The sequence below is a fragment of the Harpia harpyja genome, chromosome 20 (genome assembly GCF_026419915.1).
Source record: "Harpia harpyja isolate bHarHar1 chromosome 20, bHarHar1 primary haplotype, whole genome shotgun sequence".
In the NCBI taxonomy this organism is placed as follows: Eukaryota; Metazoa; Chordata; class Aves; order Accipitriformes; family Accipitridae; genus Harpia; species Harpia harpyja.
This window is the reverse complement of record NC_068959.1, coordinates 12,906,418-12,932,581: the sequence shown is the minus strand read 5'-3', so window position 1 is coordinate 12,932,581 and position 26,164 is coordinate 12,906,418. Positions and strand designations below refer to the sequence as shown.

The following is a 26,164-nucleotide window of genomic DNA, read 5'->3' as shown; positions in this document are numbered from 1 at the left end:
TGGGAGAGGGTCTCGGAGTGCTGGGCCACCTCAATCCTCTCTCTGCAGGCCACAGAATTGTGACAGAAATTTCATCATTTTCTTTTAACTGTTTTTTTAAAAATCCTATTTCTAATGAAAATTTTCCACTTGGTTCTTTTCTCCTGCAAAGAAGTTTTGGAAGAAAAAGCTGCTTGGAAAGCAGAAATACATCTCCTGCCTCCTGCCATTCCTCCCCCCCCCAGTGCTGCAAGGAGCCAGCTTCTCAGCTCACAGCACCCTGGGGAGGTCGGCTGTTTGTCTTTCTGCGCTGCAGGAGGCACTGGCTGCTGCTGCCGGGGGGTTGGGACCACACCACTGAAACCAGAGAAAAACTGGCAAAAGAGAGGGAAGCCTCAGTGCAGGGGAGCTGTGTGGAGGCAGCTGAGGGCTGGGGACACTGGCGTCACCTCTCCCACCAGGCAGCGTGGAGCGTGCTGGACACTGGGCCATGCTGGCTTTATAGCCCTTCTTCCCATAAGTGACCCCTGCCAGAAGGGAGGGTGACACAGACCCCTTCCCTTCCTCATCCCTGCTAGAGCACATGGATGAACTTGCTGGGAAAATGCAAGCAGCAAGGAGCCAAGCCCTGGCACGTGGCTGTGCAGAAACCTCCTGAAGCTCCAAAGAGCCCGGCGGCTGCTCAGCGACCTGTGCTCAGCCCAGCAGGAGTGAGGTCCGTGCAGCCGTGTACGATGTGCGAGCTACGCTGAGCTGTAACCCTGGCTGCGTAGGAGCCCTCGCTGGGCTTCGTAATTTATATGCATATGAGTCTGTATATATTTCCATGAGTACTGCATCTCCGCGTGAATAAGGATAACTATATGCAACCATGAATAAAAGAGCTGAGTGAATCATTCATCATGGATTATTGATAGGATTAATTTTACCTCTTTTTCTGCTCTCAGGATGCCCACGAGCCCCCCTGAATTTATTTTCCCTCTTTTATTAAGTATTTTTGAAGATGAACTAGATTAAAGCCAAGTAATTTTTCTCCTCTTTGCTTGGCTGAATGAGATGTTTGTAGTCAGGTTAACCACAGCAAATTCTCCCAGAAAGCGAGTCTATTCTGGCATCTCAGCCTAGAAGCTTCAAAATCTTTTCCCCTGAACGTTCACAAACGTAAAGTGCAGTCATGGGGATCTCAGAGGAAAATGAGCTCAAAGCAGGGGACAAGCAGAAATGAAGAGGATTTACAAGCTAGCTCGAATGAACGACTGCCAGCTGTGTCGGGCAGGGCTCAGGCAGGGCTCAGGCAGGGCTGCGCTCGGCTGCTGGGGTGGTGGGGGAAGGACTGCGGGCGTGCAAGCTCAGCTCGGCAGGTTCAACGCACACGCGCTACGAGGCTGTTTGAGCTCCTCTTTCTGCCAACAAAGAGAAATCAGCTCCTCCGTGGACTCTTCAGGCAAAGTCCTGAGCCTCTGCGTTGCCTGTGCTGGCCTTCAGGGTGGATCGCAAGTAAGAAGAAACAAATTCTTGGCGCTGAAGGACCTCTGAAGGGTGGAGGGCAGAGCTGGCCTCCGCTGGCAGCCAGCAGGTTGCACCCTTGCCCATTCCTAGCAGAGAAAGGACACCTTCCTCTGGCAGGGCTCTCTGCTGGGTTTCCTTGTGGCATCAGCGTGAGAGCTCAGCGACACACACTCATGACATCAGAGCGCGTACCCAGCACATTTAGGACATAAACCAGCAGAGCAATCCTGGGCTTAGCAGTCCTGCCAAAGCAAGGGAGGAAGTTAGTGTGGATCAGGTTATTCTCTGCCATTTCTCATGTACTTTTCTTTTTCATGTCCATCTCTTTTCGGGTAGGGCAACTGCCTGGGAACACAACCTGCTCTTCACAGATTTGAAGCCCAATGCATGGTTGAGTAAAGACAGGAGCTGCTTCCCCAGCAGTTTTGGCAAATGCTGGCTGATGGTCAGTCTTCTGCGCATGCTTCATGCCAAGAGCTTCATAAGCCTGGTGTGTTCAGTCGAGCTGTTCATATGCAGAAAGTTAACCTGGCTCCCTTTCCCACCCCGGAGCAATTGAAATTCAGCTCCACAGGAGCAGCAGCCTGCTGGGGGCTCCCACGCTGTTGCCTCTCAGAAGGCTTTTCTTTGCACACACAGACCTCTGCTTGCATGGAGGTCCCCGTGTTCACCCAAACCGAAAAGCTGGCAGCGTGAACGCCCATAACCATCGCACGCAAAGTGCTGGAGCCCCTGGGAATCAAACGCTCACTCCAACTCATTCAAACCAATTTGATTCACACTGGTTTTGCACATCAGCTCTTCTCCAGACAGGACGTTGTGGATCCTGTCTGCGGGCATTTGAACATCCCATTATTCAGTGTGACAAGCACGTCCTGTCGTGTCTCAGTGTGGCTTCCCCTTGGCCAGCCGCACGCCACCCGGCACCACCCCGGATGATTTTATACAAACAGGCCAACAATTGTTCCCTTGCAGATGGCTTCGAACTGTGCTGGGGACCAAGGCTAGTGTTTCCATGGCAGCATGTAGACGATTCCACTTGTGAGCAGCCCTACTATTAAAATACAAACAAAAATAAACCTGGAGAGTGACTTTTTCCTTCCCACCCCTTGGCCTTTGGGGAGCCTTCATCCTCTTCTCCATGCTGGAAACCTCAGGCTGCCGCTGTGGCTTTTGCCACTGAGTTTTCCTGGGGCTGCTGGAGCTGCGTGAACAGTAGGAGTGGTGTTTGGGGCATCGCATGCTGACGCTGTGCTGCACAGCCTCAGAAACACAGCCAGGTCGGCTCAGGTCAGCACTGAGACGGGAGCCCGCTGGAGTCAAGGCCATTCAGCAAGCGGGAGGCTGGTCCCAACGGAGAGGAGAGCCAGCAGCCTTGCACTGCTCTGGGGTGCCCTCGACTACCCAGGAAGGAAAATCAAGGCCCCTCTTGGAGATGGAAAACCTATTTCCAAGTCCTTTACTTGCTTAGTGAAGCAACATTATTTCTGGCCATTAATTCCCCAACAAAAATCTTCAAAAACAAAAGAAAAAAGGAGACTTCTTTGTTCAGAGCTGTTCAAAGAGAGAACAGACTGGAGCCTGCAGGTGGTTTGCAAACCCTTTCTGGCAATCACATGCTTGATTAGCACACAGTTACAGCCAATGTTTGCCCAAGTGCAGTAAGTACGTGAGCCCGTGGCCAGCCTCCTGCGCCCCGGCAGCCACGATGGCTGGCACTTCCCAGAACGGTTTTTTCCAGGATGACACTCAGTGATCTGCAGCAGCTCAGCGGAACAAAAGTTAAACTAGAGCTGCCCATCTCAGAGCTGTGATACCCATATGTTCCGGCTGGGCTTTGACAAGACGGACACATGGCTAGCCCTCCTCCATGGCTAGGACTGAAAGCCACGGCTGGGATTTGCAGAACTAGCTCAAGCTCTAATAAATGCAGAATACAATTAAGTATTTTCACTTCCAAGAAACAAATACTAGAAATTCCCCGCCCAAATTTAACTCACCTGTTGTGCCACGTTCAATCTTCAGCCATTTTCACTTCTCCTTTCTGCAGTTTCCACACTGGTTTTGGCAAAATACACTGCAACATTCTTACAGCCTTGAAGGGAAATTCATTATGCAGCTTCCCGAACACAGCAGATATTTTAAGCCAAATAATGGGCACAGTAGGCCACGCCAGGCACAGGAGTGGAAGGGCTCTGCAAGATGAAATCACCGTTCACCAGCAGCAGCTGCTGTGCTTCCTCTTTGAGGCCACACACACTGAGTTATTTGCATGAACACAGTTTCTAGGGTGAAAAAAAGAGAAAAAATAGAAGAAAAGAAAGAAATGGCTGCCTGTGGTCTAGCCACAGCAGTCTAAAGCGTCCCAGCAGTATTCAGCCCAGTTATTGTAGTGCTTGGGGAATAGAAGTGGTCCATCTAATCCCATACCTTACCTCAGTAGTGGCTCTAGTGGATACCTAAGGAAGAGGTTAAGAGGGAGTTGAGCATGTAGGCTCAGGCAAGCATACTGTGTCCCCGGGACACTCTCCAAGACTCCAGTGACCTGTGGTTAAAGAAGTCCCTCAGCCAGAGAGGACACCGCTGCCTCAATTAATTGTTCTTCCATTAATTCCTCCCACCACATTACGAACACATTTTTGGCATCTGGGTGTCTGCATTAATTACCCCTTGTGTGAAGCACCCTTTTGCATATCTGGAGTGTACCACACGCCTGTTTCAGCTGGTGCTTTCTACTCCTTCTGTGGAAAGAAGCAGGGAACAGTCCTTCCCTGCTCACATAAACGCACAGGCACTCCCAGGGGCTCCTCCTGAAGCTAATGCTTTAATATGCACTAATATTCCTGTTTCCTTCAGCAGTGCTTGCATAGATCTTGACAGCTGTAAGAGCGTATAAACAGGTATATGTCTTGGCTGGAGAGGGGGGAGATGCTTATGCAGGTAGTTAGAAAGCAGTATTAGTAGCAGGCCTGCCCACACGCTCCAAGGAAGCACTCTTAGGAGCTCACCTCACCAACAAAGCATCAAGACCTCCAGTCTAACATTTTCTTTGCAAATATTCATTTCTCCCAATCTGCACATGAAGGTGCAAGCTGCGTGCCTCCGTTCTCTGCAATGCAGCCAGAGGAGCAAGTGTCCTTTCCTTTAAATGTTACCTGCTCGGCATCGTCTGCTGCAACTGCTGCTGCAGGGACCCTCCCACCCGCCGCAGGGACCTTCCTACCCACTGGGCTCTTCCCTCCGCACTGGCTGAGGTGCCTCTTCCCCACGGCAAAGGGTGAGACGTTCCCTTCCCGTGAGTGGACCACAGGGAGGAATGACCCCCCCATTGCTTTCGAGGCACGGTGGCCTGGACAGGTAGGGGTGGAAGGAAGCATGGTGTGAGGTGAGCACGGGACCTGAGCAAACACAGAGGGCTCCGGCGTGTCTGCAACATCTCATGTGAATGCCACCAGCCCCTAACCTTTGACTGACCTAAGCCACGGCTGCTCACCTCCCAGATCTCAAGTCCTCCCTCTTCCCAAACGCACCACACCGAGCGTAATTCAGCAGTGGCGTTACCTCCCTTTGGTCTGCACCGGGATGGCAAAGGGCACACGGGAAGGTTGCACCCTCTGTCACCCGCGGCTGCCCCACCGAAGGGCATCCCCCGCTCAGTGCCGCGGACTGTACTCATCCCCCAGCCTGTCTCTGCGGACAGGGAGCTGAAACCAGCCCGGCCGCAGCGGTGGCACACACGGGGACAGCTGAGCACGGCACAGACCGGGCTCTTCCCAACGCCCTCAACCCTGCAGTGGCAGATCTGCCAGTGCGCGGTGCGGCTCAGGCCACGGCTGCCTTCACATCATGGTTAGAGCAGCCACGGCCTCTCCTCAAAATTGGTGCCCAGCCTCCTGCAGCGGCTCCAGGCCAGGGGCTAGGGCAGCCTCGACAGCTTTTATCCGTGTGAAACAACAATGCCATCCAGTGGCTGGTGAGCCCACGCTCCCCTCGGCACATCACCGCAACCGGGTCAACTTTTCCCTGCCTCGATTTTGGCTTTTTCGTTTATTTTTGGCATACTACCTCGTCTCAGAATAACTACCCTCCAGACTCAAATACCCACAGTAAATATTCTGTGCCCAAGTGCTCTCCCACCAGCACACACGCCAAGCGGAGCAGCCCCGTCCCCCACACGCTGCCCACTGGCTCGCAGGGCAGAGCAGTGGTGGCAGGGGACACTTGGCACTGCCAACTCTTGCATTTAGAGTAAATATTGATTTGGAAGAGAGGGCCAGCATTTCTTGGAAGTTCTTTTCTTTAAAAAAAAAAAAATTAGCGTAACATAGAAAAGTGACGAACAGATTCCTTGGCAAGGATGGTTTGAAATGGAAACAACTTTGAGATGTCAGCATTCACCACTGTTATTTCTCCTTTGCTTTATTGAACTTTAGTGTCTGTTATCCATTACCTGCTTTGTGAGTCTCAGCTGCTGTCTGGTTTGGCATGTATTTTACAATACTTTTAATCTTGTCTCTGCTTTCTAAAGAAACCACAATTGTACCTGCTGAAACACACTTCTCAGTCACTAAAGAAAGAAAAATAAGAAAATATTTTCTTCTTGTTGGACTCTCTTTTCTCAGCCTTTAGGCTTAAAAAAGCACCTTTTCTGTACTTTTTTCCATAACTATGTGGGCTGTATACTTTTTTTTAAAGATGCAACAGCTATCTTCACCCACTTTAGTGATTCCCAGGAGCTGGGGCACCCACTAAAGAGCCCCAAAACTGCAAGACCTGACAAAACTGCAGGATTTTGCCATCGAGGCCAAGGGCAGCAAGTGACCAGAGCTGCTCCAGTGCAGCTGGAACCAGAGCCCAGCTTCATGCTCATGCTCTTAAGCTCGCCTCCTCCATGTCTCAGGTTTTTTTAGACCAAGCAAATGAAGCTCATTTCAGTTCCTCTCCCTGCCTTGCCATTTATCTATACCACCTTCCCGCCCTGCTTTGAGCCTTTTCCTAATTTCCTGAAAGCCAAGAATCTTAGAGGCTTTCCTTGCTGCCAAACATTGGGACACAAAGCTCTCTCTGCTCCTATTTTGCCCATCATGATAACACCATGCCACCTCCTGCTCGCCTGAGCTGAGGCCCTGCCCTCACCATCCCTGTGCCGCATCTCTGACGGCTGCTAGAAACTGGGACTACAGGCTGTTAGGGGTGCATTGAAAAACAATTTCTCTTCCTCACCTTTTTTCAGTGATGACAGCACCAAGGAAAAGAGTTTCTCTCCAAGTTTCTGAGACGCGTATTATCACTAGAAAAAAAATCAGAAACCCCATCATTTAGCTGTGCTCACAACACCAGCCTCTGCCTTAAGCCCTCTGTGAAACATCATTTGCCTCCACAGCTCAATTTGATACCAGCTGCAGATTATTTGGGCTATCATTCACCTCTTCTGATATCCTCCACTTTGTGCCAGCGTGACATGTCTGCCACCCCCACAGATCGCAGCAAGCTGTCACCTACTGATTGCCACATTCGGAGCAAGCAGAGCTGCCCGTGCCGAGGTGCTCACTGGTTTCTCCAGCTCTGGTAATAAGGTCCCCATGGTCAGGAGTCTTGTCAACAATCCTCTGCTGTCTTTTCATTGAAATTGAGGTATTCTTGGGCAAACAGCCTGCGAAGGAGGAGGCAATACCAATGTATCAGAGATAGAAGGTTTGGTGGCGCTTCTGAAATCTCTCCAAATCCTTGTCCCGCTCAGGTGGACTATGACTGTCACCTTGTAACATTGGCCTTGTCCCCAGGGAAGGACCCTGGGGCAGTCCCCTCGGTTATCTGTGCAGTTGAGCATTCAATCTCCTCTACGGTTTGCTTCCTTAATTATTTTTAATCTTGACTATTATCATTGTTGTTATTATTATTACTAACAAGTACTTCAAACTCTCAAAGGACATTATAACGTGCACTAATTAGCCAGCCAGATGGCGGCTGCCAAGAAGGCAGCACGGAGCCCAGCGCTCCCCAGGCTGCCATGTGTGTCCATGTCCGCCCCCTCCCCTCCTGCCCCCTCCTCACTTTCCTCAGTCCCGCTGGCACAGGCTTCCGTGCTTGGACTGTTCAAATTGTAATCGCCAGCAGCTGAGCCAGTTCATTAGCTAATGGCTGGGATGTCTCGGGTGGCCAGCCAGTGCGTGTCCCCTCCTCAGGAGCTGCTCTGGCTCTGCTAGACCAGCAGAGCTCTGGTCTTCCCTGATTCTCCCTGACCTTTATTTTTCCAACTTACTGTCACATCGATGGTTTTCCTAGGTGGGTTACTCTTCCCTTAACACACTGTATCTAACCAGGAACTGGCCCGTGGCTGTCATGACAAACCCACATCACAGTCTGGCAACACTACTTTCCTCTTTGCTAAGCAATCCCTGGGGAAGCAGCAACGCCTGACCCTTCAAGCCAGGGCAGGGAACTGCCTTCTTTAAAAGAACCTGCAAAACTGTTTTTCAGCCAGAGTCATCATTCCTGCATGGAGCTGGAAGAACTATGGAGCTGTTTTCCCCAGTGAGGTCTCCTAAGAGCTAGTGAGATGTGAGCCTCTAAGTGACTAATGGCACGTCAAGAAGCAGAGCACCCCACTTGTAACTAGGAGGGAGCATCACCAGGCGAGTGGGGCGGATCGTCATTTCCTGGGCAATGACCGAGGGCAGCATTATTTGTCACTAAAGAGCCTTGGCGGGGCAGCACGGGGCCCTGGGCTTGCAGTGATGAGTAAAATGGAGGTGCTTTGATCTGCCTCCCCTCCCTGACAGACTTTCTGATTAAAAGGCAGAACAGGATCAGACACAAAGTGGAGCAAATTGACTCCATCCGATTCCTTTCCAGGCAAGGATGAATAAAGGGCAAAAAGTACAGCTAGTTCAATAGCAAAATGGCAATTGCAGAAAGATTTCCCAATCACCAGGCTGACTTCACTATTTTGTAGGAGATCACAGAGACCAGCAGCTACTGCTGCTACTTGTGAGTATCCTGGACACTGCAAGAATTTTGCCCAGAGTAATTTTCCTCTTCAGCTCATTTCATCTCTGTCCTTCCTCCTTTTCCTTCCCTCCATGAGAGCTGACAGCTTCTCCCTTTGGAGTGGCATTGGTCCCTATAGGAACCAGGATGCGGCTGTTACTGGTAGAGCAGTGCGGATGGTGGGGTAATGGCACAACTTTCCCTTTCTCCCTACCTGCAGCCAGCCTGGGGTGTGCAATGAGCTGGGACCCCCTGGGTATGTCCAGCCATGAGTTATCCTCTCTGCTTTTGGCACCTGTCTCAGTCGGGATGAAGCTCCCATCCTCTCTCTTCATCAGTGCCACAGGATGCTACCATTCCCATTTACTTCTGCATCACCTGAGCGAGGTGAGATGATTCTCCTCGTGTCTATCTTTCCAAAGTGGCCGTCTCCCAGTTTGTAGGTACAATTACCTGCATGTTTCAGCTGCTAATTTGTCTGGGCAAATGGTTGTTGAGTGCTCAGGAAAGCACCTAGCATGGGGTGTGTAACGCAAAGGTTGTTATGCCTGCGGCAGAATGGGCAGGCTCTTTGAACCATTTACTCCCTAGACACCCGCTGGGGATGCCTACATTAGACTTGTCCCCCTGGACCTCTTCTATAGCCATGGGAAAAGACAGGCTCCCCCCAAGGGCTCTGAACTCCCCTCTAGAGAAACAACTCCATGTCTGGAGAAACATCTGTGTCTTGATCAGGAGGGTTTGAGAAAGTGAATTTCCATTGCATGTCTAAAATTGGAGGATGTGGCTATGCCCCGGACATTGTCGCAGCCTCAGCGCCACTGCCCAGCCTGACACAGCCAGGATGCGGGAAGCAGGAACCTGCTGCCAGCGCTGGCTCCTCCAGTAGACACAAGGAAGCATTTCTCAGCCTCTCCAGGAAGCTGCTCTACTTCTTTAGACATTAATGTTAATCACTGATGCAACTGCCCTTATCGCTCCAGGTGCTGCCGAGATAAGAGGTGCCACTCATGCTGTTAATGTAAATCTGCTCTCCTTTGGATGAGAGGCTGTTTGTAAGCAGGGGAGAAGGAGAGTGCTGGGAGCCCAGCCACTGCTGATGGACAGCTGTCACCGCAGCTTCTCCAGGGCTCTCAGGGGTGCTGGGTGGCCGATTAAACTGAGGATACTGAGCCGTATCATTAAAAAAAGACCAAAAACATCCTGTTTTCACAAGAACATCACTAGAAAAGCCCCATCTCTTAGATTCACTGTGGAAAAAACAAATTGAGCCCATTCCCAGTCAAGTAACATGGGGGATTTTGCATCTCAAAAGCTGCTGTGTCTCTTCCCCTTGCTGTTCCTGGCCACTGAAAATCTGGAAACGCTACCAAAAATGTCACTTGCAAAGCTGTCTGGTTTGAGCCCTTGGCAGTTCTCTTCAGGGATGTGAATCTCATTGCTTCCATTTTACAGCAGGTGGAGGGAGGGAAGGAACTCAAGGCAAAGAGGGTTTGGATGCTCAGTAACTTGCCAAGGATGGAGCAGGGAACAGAGTGCTGTGGTCCCGTCCCCCCTCCCCAGGCTCTCACCTTCATAGCAGGGTCCAAACTTCGTGGAGGGCATTGGAGACATGGGGGCTGGAGGCTCTTTTCCATGTGACTGTAGCAGGGAAAGACCCCAGGCTTTGCTGGCAAATTATCACAGCCCTGTCACGCTGAAAGCTCCGCCTGGGGAACCTGAGTCAGAGAGCTGGGGCTTGGAAGTGTTGCAGCAGCATTGTGCCTGGGTGAACACCTGCAAGGTTGGGCATGTAAGTGCATGTGCATGAGTGTGTACCTGGGCTGGTGTGCCTGGGTATCCACACCTGTGCACACTGCCAGCTCAGCGAAGGCAGCGTCCTTTGCCAGCAACATCGTTTATTTGATTGCACAACAGAAATCATGCCCAGCCTTCAGTCTGCAGTCATCGCAGTTGGAAGGAGACTACGGCTAGGAGGAAATACCTGTGAAAGCAGGCTATTGTTTATGACAAGGACTTTACAGTGCTTTACAGTGCCCCAGAGCAATCTTCTAAGAGGAGAATACGCCCTTCCTAAGCAGACATGTGGAGCTCAGGTTAGTAGTAAACTTGGTGCATGTAATAAAAACTTGGCACAGCTAGTGCAACAGCCAGGGCCAAAGAAGACCTGTCCTCCTACCTCTCCCTCTCTTTCTCTTGAGCACACAGCTCGAGCAGGGTGTGTGGGGCCCAAGCCCTGGGGCTCCTGGTCTGGCTCTGTCCCAGCTCTGCACACAGCTTTGGACACACTTGCCCGCAATCACCATCTGATAGTTGCAGCTTGGATTTTTCTTTCATATTGCCAGGGCATCATCTGTGGTGATACCTCTACACAGGGTACACGCACAGCACCCAGGGTGCTTTGTACTAGAGGGTAGGGATGAGTGGGAGAAAAAGGAAGGGATTTTTATCCAGTGGCTTAGGAATGGTTTCCAATGTGGCTATCCCATGACTTTGAATGTTTTAGACCAGGATTTTAGGCTGAGGGGTGCATGCCCCTTACGCAGTGGAAGAATTTGGAAGCTGCCATGAATGTGTCAGAGCAAAGCCTTTCTTCTGAGAAACACAAGTAGAAATATGGCACAGCAAACCCATAAAGCAATCCAGAGCAGCAAGCTTGTAGGTGAGCACACAGACACCCACACAGCTCAGCCTGGCAAGCTCCCAGGGAGTCAGGGGAGAAGAGGGCCCAGCAGAGTCCCTGGATTGTGCTGAACCCCTTGGGAGCTTTTCACCCACAGTTGGACTGTGTTAGCCCAAGGCACTGTCCGGTGATTCCTTTGTCACCAGGCTATCTCCAGTGAGGCATTAATGCCGGCCCTAACCTTTTCTTCCCCAGGAAATCCAGTGCCATCACCTGCAGCTCACTGCTTTCTCTTTCCAACTCGGTTTTGTCCGCTAGGGAAAGCTTACACGGGTAAACCCTATGCACATGCTGGCAGCACACTAACTGCTTTATTGCAGTTATAGATCTGCAGAAGCAGCTTCTTGCTATTATACAGAGTGTGTGTTTCCAGGAACAGGCAATGGAAGTGAGCAGAACAGCCCTCCATGCAGCAATCAGTGTCTCATACGCTTTCTAGAAGGGGAAGCAAACACGTATCAGCCACGACAACCTTTATTCCTTAAGCTTCCCCAGAGGGAGCATTTCAAAGCATCAAAAGGATTTAAACCTGTCCGGCTGCTGCTGAGGCATAATTAACAGTTGCACAGTCAGCTCCAACTGCAGCTGACAAAGCCTTAGCAGCAATCCTCTATTTATCACACTCCTGGAGTATTTATAGATCCACAGCAAGGCAGGGGGGAGAGAGAGAAGGAGAATAACAGGTGAGCTGCTTACCAGGAGGGATAACATTTGCTTTCAGCTCCATGGCATTTCCTTGGCCCGTGGTGAAGCTTTAGGGGACAGGCACGCGAGATGCCCTGGGGTGCAGCGTGTCGGCAGTGGGACAGAGCGGCAGGTCCTCTCAGGTGGGAGATGTGGTGGGTCACCCCCCAGCCGAGATGTTAAGGCCCTTTGGGGGGGGACTCAGGCTGTTGCAGTTGGGTGCGGGGGGCAGACGAGTGCCCTGTGCCCTCACCAGGGAATTGGCCCACAGTTGTGGTCCCTTCCTGCTCACATCTGCCTCCACCAGGAGATGCAGGTGGTGAGAGGCCAGCCTCATCTCCCATGACACTGATTATAAACTGACCTTGGACTGTGTCATTTGTCCTTCCTCATCTCTCTTCTGTGTCATTTACAACCCAGGGCCTCTTCACAGGAACTGACGTAAAAATAGGAATTATCCTTGAGCTACCTTGGTGATCTGCGGGGAACAGAGGAATGCTGGGTCACGGGGATGTGGAGCCGATGGGCTGGGCGATCTGGGCAAGCAGCCTGTGCAAGGACTGCCAGCGAGATCCCAGCTGCTCTGGGCTGGAGAGGAAGGAAAGGAGGTACTCCTTTCCAAGGGAAGGCATCCCATAAAAACTGCCAGGTATCTCTTCGGCATTTTCACAGCTCTCCCAGCTCTGAGCAGAAACTGCTCATATAAACAGCCATTTCCCATCACAGAGGGCTGTGCGAACCGCCGCTCTGACAGTAATCTTATCTGCGCTATCTTGCACCAGGCTGTGCCCAGGAATTATCAGCACTGGTTTTATTTTCCGCTGTGGCTTTATGACCCCACTGAGATCATAAATGCATCTAAAGTCTAACCAAAACAATTTAATTTTCTCAATAAACGGTCTTATAAAGGAAATTACGGCAACACAATTCCAAAGGGGAAGGAAGGTCATAATCCTTGTAGGTAACAAGACTTTCCTTCTCCACTGACTTGCTGTTCAGACACAAAACTGCCCCATTACTCATTGCTCCACAGCTGATGCAACCTCCCTGGGGAGTTGCCTCATGCTGCGATCACCTGCGAGGACCCTTGGAGAGAGGTGCTGCAGCTCCCGGGAGCTGCACCCCGCTCGCACCCGCACCCGGGGCATGCCGAGCACGCCTGTCCATCCAGCCCTGCAAGGCTTGTACTGGCCTCTTCAGTCAATTTAGCGTCATCTGACACTCACAACCTTGTTCCAAGAACCTGCAGGCAGCTGGGCGTACCATGCTCTTTAATCCATTTGAAATAATCTTTTGACCACAAGAAGAGATTTTCCTGAGCAGAGCCAGTAGGATTCCTTTTCCATGCACTTTATTTACAATAGTTTCCTGTCCCTGGGCTCCCGAGTGACTGCCAAAGCTAGAGTTCCCTTCACCGGTATATCTTTGGTGCCGTATTTCTTGGATGAGGCCAAGGGAATAGTCACATATTAAATATGCAACGTAGAAGGTGTTTTTACAGACGGAGTTCACAGAAGAAAAGCTATTCTGGTACTTAGCAATGCTGCGGAGCCTCATAGCTCAGAGCAAGGACTCACCCCTGAGACGCAGAGCCGGCAGGATGCTGCCTTTCCCAGCCCAGCAGAAAGGACAGGTCCCCATGTCCGCTTCGGAGCCAAGGCTCCCTCCAGCTGCACACCCGGCAGTGCTGCAGGGGCAAGGCAACCCTGCCCCACCGCTACAAGTGATAGCACTGTGTCTCCAGCTGCTGTCAGGATCCAGCTGTGCATGTGGAAGGTAGCACAGATCCTGCTAAACACTGGGAGAACTGTGGCCATTACAAGCTGTGACACAGGTGTTCCTGATTTACAGTTTATGAAGAGCAGCTGGTGATCTCAGATGCCTTTTGGGGGGAGGAAATCTGTCATTTCAGCCATGGAAGTCACATAAACTCCAGTCTGTAAATAACAGCAGGGGAAAGTGCTTCTCCTCCCCTGCAGCAGGCTGTCTTGAGCCACACACAGGGCCTGATCAAGAACTATCAGCTGAACAAACTCCCACCAGTTTTCCGAAACTTCGTTTGTTTTTAAGGGGAGTGCTTTACCGTTGCCAGGTTTGTTGCTGTTGTTTTGTGCCCATTGAGGGGGCTATGAAACTCCGTGCCGTAGGGTGTTTGGAAAATAAATAAGCCTCTGCACTCCATTTCCCGCATTGACTCAGAGTGGCTGTGGGGGAAAAGAAGGGCGGTCCAAAATAAAGGTGGCAAAACATGAATGTATGTTAGTGAGCGGGACTGGTGGTTCTCATCCCAGTGCAATCAGGCCATAGCCCCCACTGCTGCATGTCTCAGGAGGTGGGTGAGTGGCCTTGCTGTCTGGTGCCTAAAGATGCCTTGGGGTGTGCATTTGTCCCCGATGCAATTTTCAAGGGACTGCACCACAAGAGAGGATGCTGGCATCTTTTCTTTCCCTAGTTATTCTGTGTGGGGCCACTATACGCACACTGGAGTTACACATGGAAAGGAACTCCACGTAACAAGCTCCAGTTCCATTTGTGAACCTTCCTGGTGGGTCCGAGCTGGCTGCAGCCCCTTTGCTGTCTGGGGGTGCACACCTCGAGCTGCACAGCCAAGAGGCGCAGCACAGGGGAGCTGCTTACCTTCACGCCTGGCCTCGGAGGCTGGGGCCATGCCTCCCCGTGGGCAGGTGGGAAGCATGGCCAGGGCTCCTCGGAGGAGCAGATGGCAAACCTTGCCTACAGCTCCTCTCTCCTTTGCCTTAGCGTCCCGCCTCGACCCTCCCTCTCCCCAAAAAGCAGTCGGATGGTGGTTAATGCCAGGGTGCCACGGGGAACAAGATTTTCAGGCATAAAGGTTGGGTCACTCGCAGACCTCTGGGGATAAACCCCTGCAAAGCCTCCTCCTGTGGTTGCCGTTGCGGCAGAGTGATACCTGTTGCTGCCCCAAGGCCGGCGGCAGCCCCTGTAACGCAGAAGGACAGGGTTGTCCCTTGCTGCTGGCCCTTACAGCCAGCGTGCGGCCCGAGCCGCGTCCGAATGTCACCTGGTCGGTGAGGGACATTGGAACGGGCTGCCCAGGGAAGTGGTTGATTCACCATCCCTGGAGGTATTCAAAAAGCGAGTGGACAGGGTACTCCAGGGCATGGTTTAGGGGGCATGGTTAATGGTTGGACTCGATGATCTCGAAGGTCTTTTCCAACCGAAATGATTCTATGATTCTATGACACGGCTCCAGCCGGGAGGCGGCCCCGGCTCACCTCTTGCTTTTTCGCACATCCTGGCAGCCGAGTGGTCTCTTGACGGCCCGTGAGCTCCCAGGGGCTCCCCAAGCCTCAGCAAAGGGGGTCTCGATCGGCCGGCGGCACCCTCCGACCCAGCCCCGACCCAGCCAGCCCTGCCCGGGGCGGCTGGCGGCCCCGACGCCGCGCTTCGGCCTCGGCCCCGACTGAAAGCCGAGGGGTCCCACAGAGCAGCCGTAAGCCCTCCCCTCCCTCCCACCGCGGGGTGCCGCTCTGGCTGGCGGGGGGAGCGGGGGCCGGTCCCCCGCGGGAGGGCGCCGGGAAGCGGCCCCGCGGCCGGGAGGCGCCGGTTCGGGCGGCGCAGCGCGGCTCACTCGTGCCCCCCAGTGCCCACGCGAGACACGTGTCCGTGCGGGAGCGGGGCAGGGAGGCCCGGCCGGCGCTGGCGGGGTGACTCTGGCCGCGGGGTGCTCCGTGGGGAAAGCTTGCGGGGGGGGCGGGGGGGGGGAGCACTGGGGGGAGGCGCTTTAATGGAAGTTGCTGGCGGGAGCCGGGCGTCCCATCTCCCCGCACGGCATCTCTTGCCGTCACAGCCCTTTTCAAAACGGAGAAGCGTTAAAAGCCATCCAGCCTCTTTACCGACAGGACAGACCTTGAAACGCCTCTCAGATTATTTACCTCTTGGCAGTCTCTCTTGAAATCCACACCGTCCCCAGACCTTTTGCCCCATGCCTGCTGCTGACAGTTCATTAAAGCCTTTCTGGCATGCTCTGACTGCACAAAGACTTAAAACTGCTCTCAAGTACGTACCAAGCCCAGCCCCGTTAGAAACCATTCCTCACACACAGGTCTACAAAGACGCCTGGAAGTTCAGGTCTTCGGGGTCCAGGACAGCATCCTTTTTCTCCTTGCTCTCCCGCTGCACGTGGTACCGCCGTTCAGCAAACCGCACTGCATCGTGGACGCTGTGGAAAGCCAGCTGACCACCACTGTCTGTCTCACCAGCCCAGCCTCCCTCCCGGAGCCGGTGGCGGATGGAAGGGTTGCAGTTGGCCAGGAGCACCTGGACGCCAATCTCCTTGTAGTCATGACGTATCTCCTTTAGCACAGAGAGACCCACAGTATCTATGAACTGCATTGCCCCACACTCAAGGATTAAGGTGTGCATATCTATGGAGGGAGGACAGGCATCTGCTGGAGGCCTCTCAGTCCTTTGCTTGGCAGGTTTCAGGCAGTCAAGCCTGGTGCCGAAAAAGCTTTTGCTGTTGCCTGCGTCTGCGTTTGCCTGGGCCTCCACCCTTTGGTGCTTAGCAGCCAGCAGGATAGGATTTACCCCAGTTTTCTGGTAGAGAACTGTCTTGAAATAGTCCTTGTTGGCATAGTAGAGAGATGACTCGAAGCGGAAGATTTTGATGTTGGCAATACTGCTGAGCTGCTTGTAAGTGGACTGGTCCTCATAGATTTCTGTGTTGCTGACCTTGCCCAGGAGCGTGGCCCTGGGTCTCTGTGTGCGGAAGATGATGCAGAGCAGAGCGAAGCAGACGCCCACGAGGAGCCCAATCTCTGTGGTGATCAGTGTGGAGGACAGCATGGTTGTCCACCACACCACCGTGTCCAGCTTGCTGAGCTGCCACATGCGGGGGGTATCATGGAACTTCCTCAGGCCCCCCCGCAGGTTGACAATGGTGACCACCCCCAGGATGGAGGTCTGCAGCGAGTAGAAGAGTGGGGCGATCCACAGCAGCACTAGCAGCAGCACCAGGGAGGTGACCAGGCCGGACACCTGGCTCTGGGTCCCCGTGGACTCCTTCAGCAGAGTCTTGGTCAGGGCTGCAGAGCTGGCAAAGCAGTAGAAGAAAGAAGGGATCAGGTTGCACATGCCAATGGCAATCATCTCTTGGTTGGCACGGACAGCGTAGCCGTGCTTTTTGCCAAAGATTTCCGCCAGGGAGACGGTCATGGCAAAACCAATAACAGCAATGGGCAGAGCATCAACTGCCAGGCTGGAAAACAGGTTTATATCTGGTAGAGTGGGTTTCCTGAAACCAGTGGGGATATCCCCACAAACAGCAGACTTGTATCGCTCTTCGAAGTTAAAGTAGTAAGATATTACTGTGGCTACAATGACCACCAGCAGCTCTATGGGGAATGGGGCCTTCATCTTCTCCTTATACCGGTCGTTGATCTCTTTGACAGGCACTATGATAGCCAAAGCAACCAGGCTGGTGACCAGGTCACAGATGTTCGTGTTCTGGATGTATCTGAAAAGGTCAACCCACGTCAGGAGGAAGGACCCCACCCCTTCGTGACGAGGTATTTTCAGTCCCAGGAGATACTTCATCTGGGAGGTGATAATGGTGAGGCTGGAGCCAGTCACAAAGCCACTGAGCAGAGGTTCTGACAGGTAGACAGCCACAAAACCCAGCTGTAAAACCCCCAGCAGGATCTGAAAAGCAAGCCAGCGATACCTTTAGCATCGATGAGAAGGGCTGGGAGAGGTGGCTGGCAACTTACGTCAGTTTGCTTCCACTGTAGCAGCTCTGGCTATTCTGTCTGCTGAGCATTCAGTGTGAGGCAGAGGACTTTGTCTTCAGTCGTAAATCTAGGGTATGGAAAACTAAAGAGACCTGCCTATAAGACTCGTCTGTGGCTAGAGATGCCATACAAAGAAGCCTATATGGTCCCTGCTTCTGTCTCCTTACAAGCAATAAGGGTGCATAGCTAACACTGAAATTCCAGGCAGCAGCCACACCAAAGCAGCTGTTCACTTTGATGGCACAAAACCCATGCGATGCACTGAATTTTAGTTGTCCCAGTGAAAGAGCCTGAAATTGTTCAGTGACAGCTAAGCCTAGGCAGTGGGGACATTGCCAGGGAGTGTGGCCTTAGAAAGAGTCCCTGCTGATGGCAGGGTCCTTGAGGACTGTTCTTGCCAGCCCCAAACCTGCTCTAACCTGCACCAGGAGCCAGACCAGCTCCAGGACTGGTGTGGTGGGAAGGTGGCTCACAGTTCCCTCTCCTCCCCTGCTGTGTCTAATCCTAAAGGATGTTTCAGACACATCCAAGGACATGGCCTATTACACGGCAGGGAAGAAAACCCCACATTCAGCCGTGTTTGGGGGTTTCTAAATCACTACATTTGATTCAAGGGTGTCGAAGTCTACTCATGTCAGGAAAGGTTTCTCATGACTTGCAGGTCTGAACCAAGACTGCAGCAGAGAGTTCTTTAGCTCAGAGAAGTCCCTAGCAGGGAAAGGATGGAGAGGAAACAGCACAACAGCGAACATTTGTACCTGGTAAAGGCCGACCAGAAAGCTTAAGGAAAGGGCCACAGTGATGGCATAGCAGCTCCTGTCACAGGCACCTGTCCCATTACTGAAGGAGGTGGAGTTGCCCACCAGTGAAGAGCCAGAGTTGTCGCCGCTGTACCCTGCTAGCTGGAGGTGCCGGTTCACAGACTGCCCAATCATCAGACACAGGATGCCGAAGGAGCCCACGAAGTTATGGCGCGACGTGGCCATAGCGACGTAGATGATATTGCAGAAGAAGTTGGTGTAGATTCCGTAGATGGGATCCTGGCTAGCTAAGAGGGAGTAGGAGATGGACTGAGGGATGGCAACTATCCCCACCAGGAGCCCAGATATAATGTCCCCAAGCAACTGCGTCTTGATGTTGTAACGGGGAAGCCAGTCCAGCACTGGGAACAGCTGACAGAAGAAGGTGATGATGGTTTGATGATTGCATGTGCAGACCTCTCTGGCTTTCTTTAGGATGAGATCCTTGGTGCTGAAGTCTGCGGGCTCATACTCCTCCAATTTGACATGTATAAAATTGGCAGGACTCTCTTCTGGTGTTGGGGAGCTCAGTACCTCTTTGCTCTGTCCTGACCTCTGGCTTGATGTGTCCTCCATTGCACCAGGAGAGCTAAGGCGGGAGAGCAGGCAGCCATGAGGTGTTGCAGTCACATACACCATGTGCTTTGCTTAGCTCCAGGGCTCATGCAGATTGCATGGATAAATAAATAAAGGAAAATAATCTCAGACAAATCAAACAGAAAAGCACCTTCCCATGGTGCCGGTTGATTCATTTTCAGTTATGGACCTGATTAACCACAACCCTGAGACCATGGCTTAAATTGCATTCACACTGGTACAGATGCCCACATCAGGGACAGAGCTACAGAGAGCCCTGCGCTCCTTCCTAACATACCTCTTGTTTTGAAACAGGACAGCAGAATGGGTTAAGATCAGACAATACTATTTCACTGAAACTAATGTTTCTTGATGACACTTCCACTTAAGCAAAAACTATTTTGAAAACGTTGAGATATTCCAAGTGATGCTTTAGCAACCTAACACATGGCTAAGGGAGGTAATTTGCAAAATAATTTTTCCTTTAACATTTCAAAATTTTAAATTACATTGTTGGCTTGCATCAAACAGGTCCATGACAGGGGCTCCTACCTGCAGAATGAAAGCATCCTACTTTTTCAGTCTGATTAAGTAACATACATATTTTCCAGAGCTACTCCAAGTTTTTCAGTCAAAATGCAGCTGTAACAAACACACTTTTTTGTCAAAACTGAACAGTACACACAGAAAAAAATTCTCCTGACGGGAGACCTAGAGGGGCTGCAGTTCAGAAAATGAACTGGGATGATGAGAAATCCCATTTCCCTGCCCTACAGGATCATTTCACATCACTAGTCCCAATCCAAATCTCTTACTTCTGGCTGCAAGGAGATACACTGGGCGTTTTCTCACTACCTGGAGCTTCTCCCCTGTGGACAGACCTGTCTCCTCACCTCGCAGCACACACTGAACAGAGAAAGCACAAGGCTAACAACTGCAAACCTGTTTCCTTTGCCTTCCTTCCGAACCATGTGCCGCTTCCCTTGAGGAGAGATCTGAGCTATTCAGCCAAGCGATCGGCCCTTTTATCTCACTCCAGCCGATGAAGACGGTGCAGCCGGCCAAACAGAGCTGTATTTTGAAAACAAACACTGTTCTGGGAGAGTATTTTTGATGAAAACTTGTTCTGGCCATTAAGAATGATTGAAGGGATTTAGAGAAGTGCTCCTGCCAGATAACAGTATTGCTGGTATCTGGAGATGTGTTTGCTAAACAAGGGGAACAATGCAGAGAAATCTTCCTGTGTGTGCTATTGCTCTGCCGCTCCCTGAACTGAGAGCACATCATTGCCTGAGTCCTGCCAAGCTTCTCCGCTCAGGTTTTCGTCTATTCTGGAAAGCTTTCGTTCCAAAAAAACAATCAAAAGGCAAAACTTGTTCCAGAATGACTTTTCTTTCCTGGTAGTTTTTCCACCAGCGTGCTGCCACCAGCCCCCTGTGCTCGGCTCAGCCGCCCGCCCGGCTGCTCCCCGCGCACCTCCACCTCTGCTCGGCCGCACTGCTCTCACCCGCTTCCACGGAGCCAGCGACGCTGGGCTTCACTGCGACTTTGTACACACAGGTCTGCACTGACAGCAAAGGTGTGGTGACACAGGTTATTTCTAGGTAGATAGAAGAACTCGATGTGCGTCAAATCTGCACAACTCACACTTCGCACGTGCCTTTTGGAGACCGTAGCACAAATAACAAGGGATTTTGCTTTGCAGAAGTAAGCACAATTTGGCAAAAAGTGCAGGGTTGCATTTCTTTTGTAGGTAAAGGTGAACAATTGCATTAGTGGGCAGGAAAAATGTCTCATCATCCTGAATTGAAACAGCAGCCTCATAAATACCAGCTGTAACTTTTCTGCCCTCGTGATCCATGCCAACAACCTACATCAGACCTCTCAGCACACACTCCCAGCTGCCAGTCTCACCTTATTCTCCTCTCCTTTTCCATCTCTTTTCCATCGATCTAGTCTCTAAGATTTTGCTGGATGTGCCATTGCCCCGTGGAGCAGGACAAACACCTGGCAGTCAGGAAGCTTGGCCTCTGCTCCTGGCACTGACTGTGTTCTGGGCTTGGGAAGGGGGCTGAGAGCCCACGGCATTTGGAGAGATGGTGTAAGGTATGGAGGGATGATTTAGATGGTAGGGAGACACCCTGAGAGAAGAGAAGGGGAAGATGAGCATCCTGAGCTATATTTATCTCATCAGTGGAAGTCTGTATCATCTCAGCAATTAGAAGTAAATAAATAAGAAACATCAGTGCTCTCTGGCAGCAGGAAAAAATGAGAGCACACAGTAGCGGAGACAGCTGCTCAATGTATTTATCTATTTATATAAATTCTTTATTCTCTGCCATTTCTCCACAGCTCATTTATTTTCAGGTACATCTGTTGATAGCTCCCCTTTCCCTTTCCCTTCTTTCAGTAATGGACTGTATCTTTCCTTAGCCTTGTCATTCCTCCTGTCCTTAAAAGATGATCCCTTCATATGCTTTATAATCCTTCCTAGTCAAAACTCATTTTGTGTCTTGGCCTGTCTGATGTTGTCTCTACTCACTCATTTTCCTTTTCCGTCTTCTTCTTTAGCAAATGACCCAAATTTCCATTTTCTGTATGATTCCTTCACCTTGAAATTCAGTCACTGAAGAACTGGTGACTCAGTCACTGAAAAGCTGGCCAGGCTGGTCTTTTAAGTCAGCTTGTTTGCTGGGATGAAACACATCTGAGTACAATCCATCTTTGGGTTTTGATCTTATTTAGGAAGCATTCATTTCCAGTTCTGGATCCCTGATCTGTCCACCATGAAAATGGGACAAAGCACTTTTCCCATTTGTGGCAATACCTAGGCTACCTTTAACTTCCACCCTGCCTTCACCGCCTGCTGCTGCTTTTCCTTCCAACTTCCATCTTCACTTATATATTCTGGAACTCTTTTGTTTGTTATTATTTCCTTTACTACCTGATGTAGTTTGGTAAGCCTTGATACAGCCATGCTTTACCACCTCTCCCAAGCATAGGTTTTGGTGAGCAGTTCTTTTTTCCATTTCTTCTGTCTCCATGCCTCCCCTGCCATCCTTTGCAAATGTGACTATCCTTTCAATTAATTCTGAAGCCTTCCCTACAATTTTTCCCCCCTTTCTTGTGTGCAAATTCCCAGTTGCTTTTGTATACTCAACTTAAAAATCTTCCATACTTTCCCTGGAATTATGTTCTTGAGCTCCTTGTCCCAGCTGGCTTCCCTGTGCATTCAGTTCTCTGTGCTGACCTCTTTGAAACAGCAAGCCTTCATGCTATGGCAGCTTCCACGTGGTCCTTTCTGTGCTGGAAATTCACTCTGTAGACACTGAGGACAGGCAATTTTATGTTCTCCATCCTGGCAGAGAGGAGGTAAGAACATACTTGGTGACACCGAACACTGCGTACGTCTCTGAAATTACTGTTACTGTATGAGGTGAGGCAAGGGCAGAAACTGCAAACATTTCACATTTGCTCTAGAAAATGTATAGCAGACAGCTTAAAAAAAGAAACCCACAACGGAACTTCATGTGACCTTGAGCTGGCTAAGGCTGCACTGCCTTCCAAATGCAAGGTCACTACAGCAAACTGCTGAAACTCTTTGTTTTCAAATGCCTCTTCAAGGGTTGTTCTTTATTGCCACTATAAACTCACTTAACTGTTTAGCTCCATTCTGGGCAAGGCTGGATTGGACAGACGGTATTATCTTGAACAACACAAGTGTAGACAGGATGTTGCCTGCCAGTAACATGGCACCCTCTGTTTTTAAGACAAGCAGAAAGCATGAAATCCAAATTTTTCATTTATGGCATAGTATGTGAGCAATGTAACATCCATCTATGCAACAGCCATTGCAGCCAGCTAGAAACAGAGCAGTGGAAACCCAAGCTCCAGGTACAAGGAAAATGTAGTAGCGGGCTATTTTGGTTTTCTATCCTAAGTAGAAAAAAAATTATGAAATTGTCTGTGTCCATGATTGTTACCCAGGCATTTTGCAATGGGTAAGTGTAGCGAATTCAAGTCTCTGCTGCTGTGTCAATGCATCACCTGTGTTTAACAGGATGAGCTGGCATCTCCAGTTTTCTTTGGAACAGAGCTAACTGCACTGTACAAGGATTTTTGACTTGCCTTAAGGCTTGTAAATACACTTAAGACTATTTGGCTCCTGGAAGCCTTTTAAGTAGCATCCTACATGTCTTGGTTCCATAAAGGGACCAGCCCAGCTTAATACACGGCTGCACCCCACTGCTCCACAGCTACTTGGATCGCATGCAACTTTATTTACAAAAAAGGCAAGTGAGCCAGGTAATGGTGCCAGGTATCTAAGAGAGATGCTCTTCATTCCCTTCAGATATGGGACTTGACAGTCTTTTCGGGTGGCTGCTGGTTCAGTTCCACTTGGAAATGAATTTTCAACACATAGACATCTGCAGAACATCACCATTCTTTAAGGGAAAAAGAAGGAAAAGGAGACAAGCCCAGAACTGGTCCCACTGCCGAGATATGGCAAAATGCAACAAAAGCACCTGAGGACAAAAAAGCTGAATAGAACCTCTCTGATGGTTTCGTGGAAAGCAATTATTCACATTTCTGCAAGAGGTAACACCAGAGAATGTGGAAGCAGTACAGTAGGTCATCCCTGGAAATAAAAGTTTTTGGAGCCTCCTGTTATGCTGCAGGGCAGTTTATGCTAACATGCAGGGGTGTCAACAGCAGAGCATGCCAGGCAAAGATAGAAGTTCTCTCCAGACATAAACACTGCGAGGCTAAAAGTATTGCTCACCCTGCGACTGCACATGGTAATGCAGTCATGCCACTCTGAAGTTTGAGAAGGACCAAGGAACCTACAAATAATGATAAAGAGCATCTATTTAAACTCCTGCTCGCTCCCAGCATTGAGCCATGAAGACAGACATGCAAGGAATGGCTTTTAGCGTACTTTGAAAGATGCGACATGCAGCATACGTCCTTGGGAAGAGACTCAGTGCAAGGGTAGCAGATCTAAAAGGACATGGAAGAGCTTCTTCGGCTGCAGAAGTCATACACCGCACATCAACTGTCCAGCTATTGAGGATACCACATGCTAGGTCCACCCTACTAGCACCCTGCTACAAGTCCTTCCCCAGCACTGACACCCACTCCTAGAAGATGAAAAAAAAGAACACTTCCAAGTATGTCAGCTAGAGGATTTGGGGAGCATTCCCAGTTTATATAAGGAGGGTGAAAATGATTCCTTGCCAACTTTTGCGGCACTTTGTTGCTGTTTTCATGTTTTCCCCTGCATGACAAATGTCCAGTGCTTATGACCCTCTTCCAAATTATCAAGCTAATAACCAAAAATGCTATAATGGCTCTGTAAACAGATTAAATTGATTACAGATGAACACAGTGAAATAAAAACAGGGAGACACATTTCTGTTTCATACTGAATTGGCATTCAGCCCAGGCTACTTGGCATCATTTCAGGCTTGACCTGTGTGTGTTGCCTACGAGCCCTTCACGGCACTGAGGCCGTGCTGGTGGGATGCTGCTTCCCCCTGTAGCTGTTGGCTGGCTCACAGGGTCACCCTATTTGCAGTTAACACAACTTGCCCCCCACCACAGCACAGCAGGCTCCATGTCGGGCAGAGCTCTGCAGCTGGCTCCCGAGCTCTCCCAGCAGCCATCCCACACCAGCTCATCGTGCACCGCGGCAGTGGAGAGGGATCCTACAGAGGTCACATCTCAACGCTACAGGACGGAAAGATGCTCCAGCAGATGGGTAAAAAGCCCAGAAACTGCAGCACATCTCCAACTACCTGCCAAATGACAAGACTGGGTCTCTTAGATTTTAAACAGAAGCAGCTTTTTCACACAACACAAACACTGGGATGGACTGCCACAGGGTGTGGTGGGAGTCAACTGGTTCGAGAAAAGGGGTTAGGAAGCGTTACAGAGAAGTGCTGCAAAAGCTGTAACAAAGGTCTAAGCGCTCAGGAAGTTTCTAGCCTGCTGCTTACTGGGTGCTGGGAGGGCTCTGAGTGGGCCGGACCTCTGGTACAGCTTTCCCAAGCAGCGTCCACCAGGCTGTGACCCTGGAGATGGGGCTGGGGGCGTCTCATCTAGTACAGGAGCACGTATGGCGAGAATTAGTTGTCCACAGGTAAGGTAGAGCCTTGAGTAGCACGGTGAAAGGGTCCTGCTGATTGAAGTCCGTTATCTCAGCTCTGTATCCGCAGGAATCAGAGTCACTCTGCTGAAGGCAATGGCTGTCCTATGCTTTTCAAGAGACCAGAAAGCTCCTGCTGGCATTCTCCGTAATTGAGTGCTCCTACCACTCTGTTGGCACCAACACAAAAATTACAGCATGTGCGCTGAGGTCTCCTAAGGTAAAAGGCATCCTCAGGTAAAAGCTGAGGCGTGCTGGATCAAGAAAATCTTTTGCATAACTCAAGGACATGTATGCTGAGATAATGCTCCCAGTAACTGCCCAGAAATGCACCCAGAGCTGCTCTAACTTTTGCCCTGACCCTTACTGGCCATGGCCTAAGTCATATAACCTGTTATGTCAAATAACACTGAAACACACTGCAGCAATTTTGTAAGGCTGAATATGTAATACCATGTGCTACAACTACACATAATGTAAAGTACAAGTAGCACCAAACCTGACCAAATCTGTCATTTCTTGCATTTTAGGAATATGGACCTGGCCCACAGGAGGGTGCTGCTCACCGGCACACAGCACATCACCGTCATCACATTGCCTATTACTTGTTATTATTCATGAGACAAACTGCAGCCTGGTTGCACAGAGCACTGAAGTCAGATCGAGGAGAAAGCCTGCTGCTAGCCGCATATCGTCAGTCAATGCCCTGGTTTACATTGGCAGGAAACTTCCATGCGTGCTTACGTGTGTACCACACACAGTCCGGGAGAACAGTGCACACAGCTGTGTATACACCGTGCTTTACAACGGGGAGTGGGCACAACTGTCAGGAGAAACGGGGACTGGGGACTCACTGCTCAAATACATGTGGCTTTTCTTCTTAAAGTTTATAGCTGCAGCATCTTCTAAGGTATCAAGCATATGACCGACAACAGAAAAAACATAAATATCATCTTTTAATGGTGATAAAGAAATCCCAAAGATTTTACCACATTTGATAGAAAATTCTTGTGCTAACAAATCT

At 50.6% G+C, this 26,164-nt stretch overlaps 1 protein-coding gene and 1 long non-coding RNA gene across 4 annotated transcripts; both read right to left on the bottom strand.

The window, feature by feature from the left end:
* Nucleotides 1-356: 356 nt before the first annotated feature.
* Nucleotides 357-10,434, bottom strand: LOC128154906 (uncharacterized). Of its 2 annotated transcripts, none has more exons than XR_008239477.1 (5): nt 10,297-10,434; nt 6,915-7,141; nt 6,712-6,778; nt 3,489-3,773; nt 357-2,542 (listed from the first exon to the last, which is right to left on the bottom strand). It is a non-coding gene; the product is annotated as an uncharacterized LOC128154906 (long non-coding RNA). The 2 variants fall into 2 exon arrangements; XR_008239478.1 differs by lacking the exon at nt 10,297-10,434 and adding an exon at nt 10,050-10,261.
* Nucleotides 10,435-15,417: 4,983 nt separating this feature from the next.
* Nucleotides 15,418-25,955, bottom strand: LOC128154905 (sulfate transporter-like). Of its 2 annotated transcripts, XM_052816130.1 has the most exons (4): nt 22,149-25,955; nt 19,935-21,133; nt 18,375-19,005; nt 15,418-17,527 (listed from the first exon to the last, which is right to left on the bottom strand). In XM_052816130.1, the coding sequence occupies exons 2-4, from the start codon at nt 19,961-19,963 to the stop codon at nt 15,932-15,934; spliced, it is 2,256 nt and encodes a 751-aa protein (XP_052672090.1). In that variant the 5' UTR covers nt 19,964-21,133; nt 22,149-25,955; the 3' UTR covers nt 15,418-15,931. The 2 variants fall into 2 exon arrangements, with proteins under 2 accessions (XP_052672090.1, XP_052672089.1); XM_052816129.1 differs by having other exon boundaries at nt 15,419-17,527; nt 18,375-21,133.
* Between the last annotated feature and the right edge of the window lie 209 nt (nt 25,956-26,164).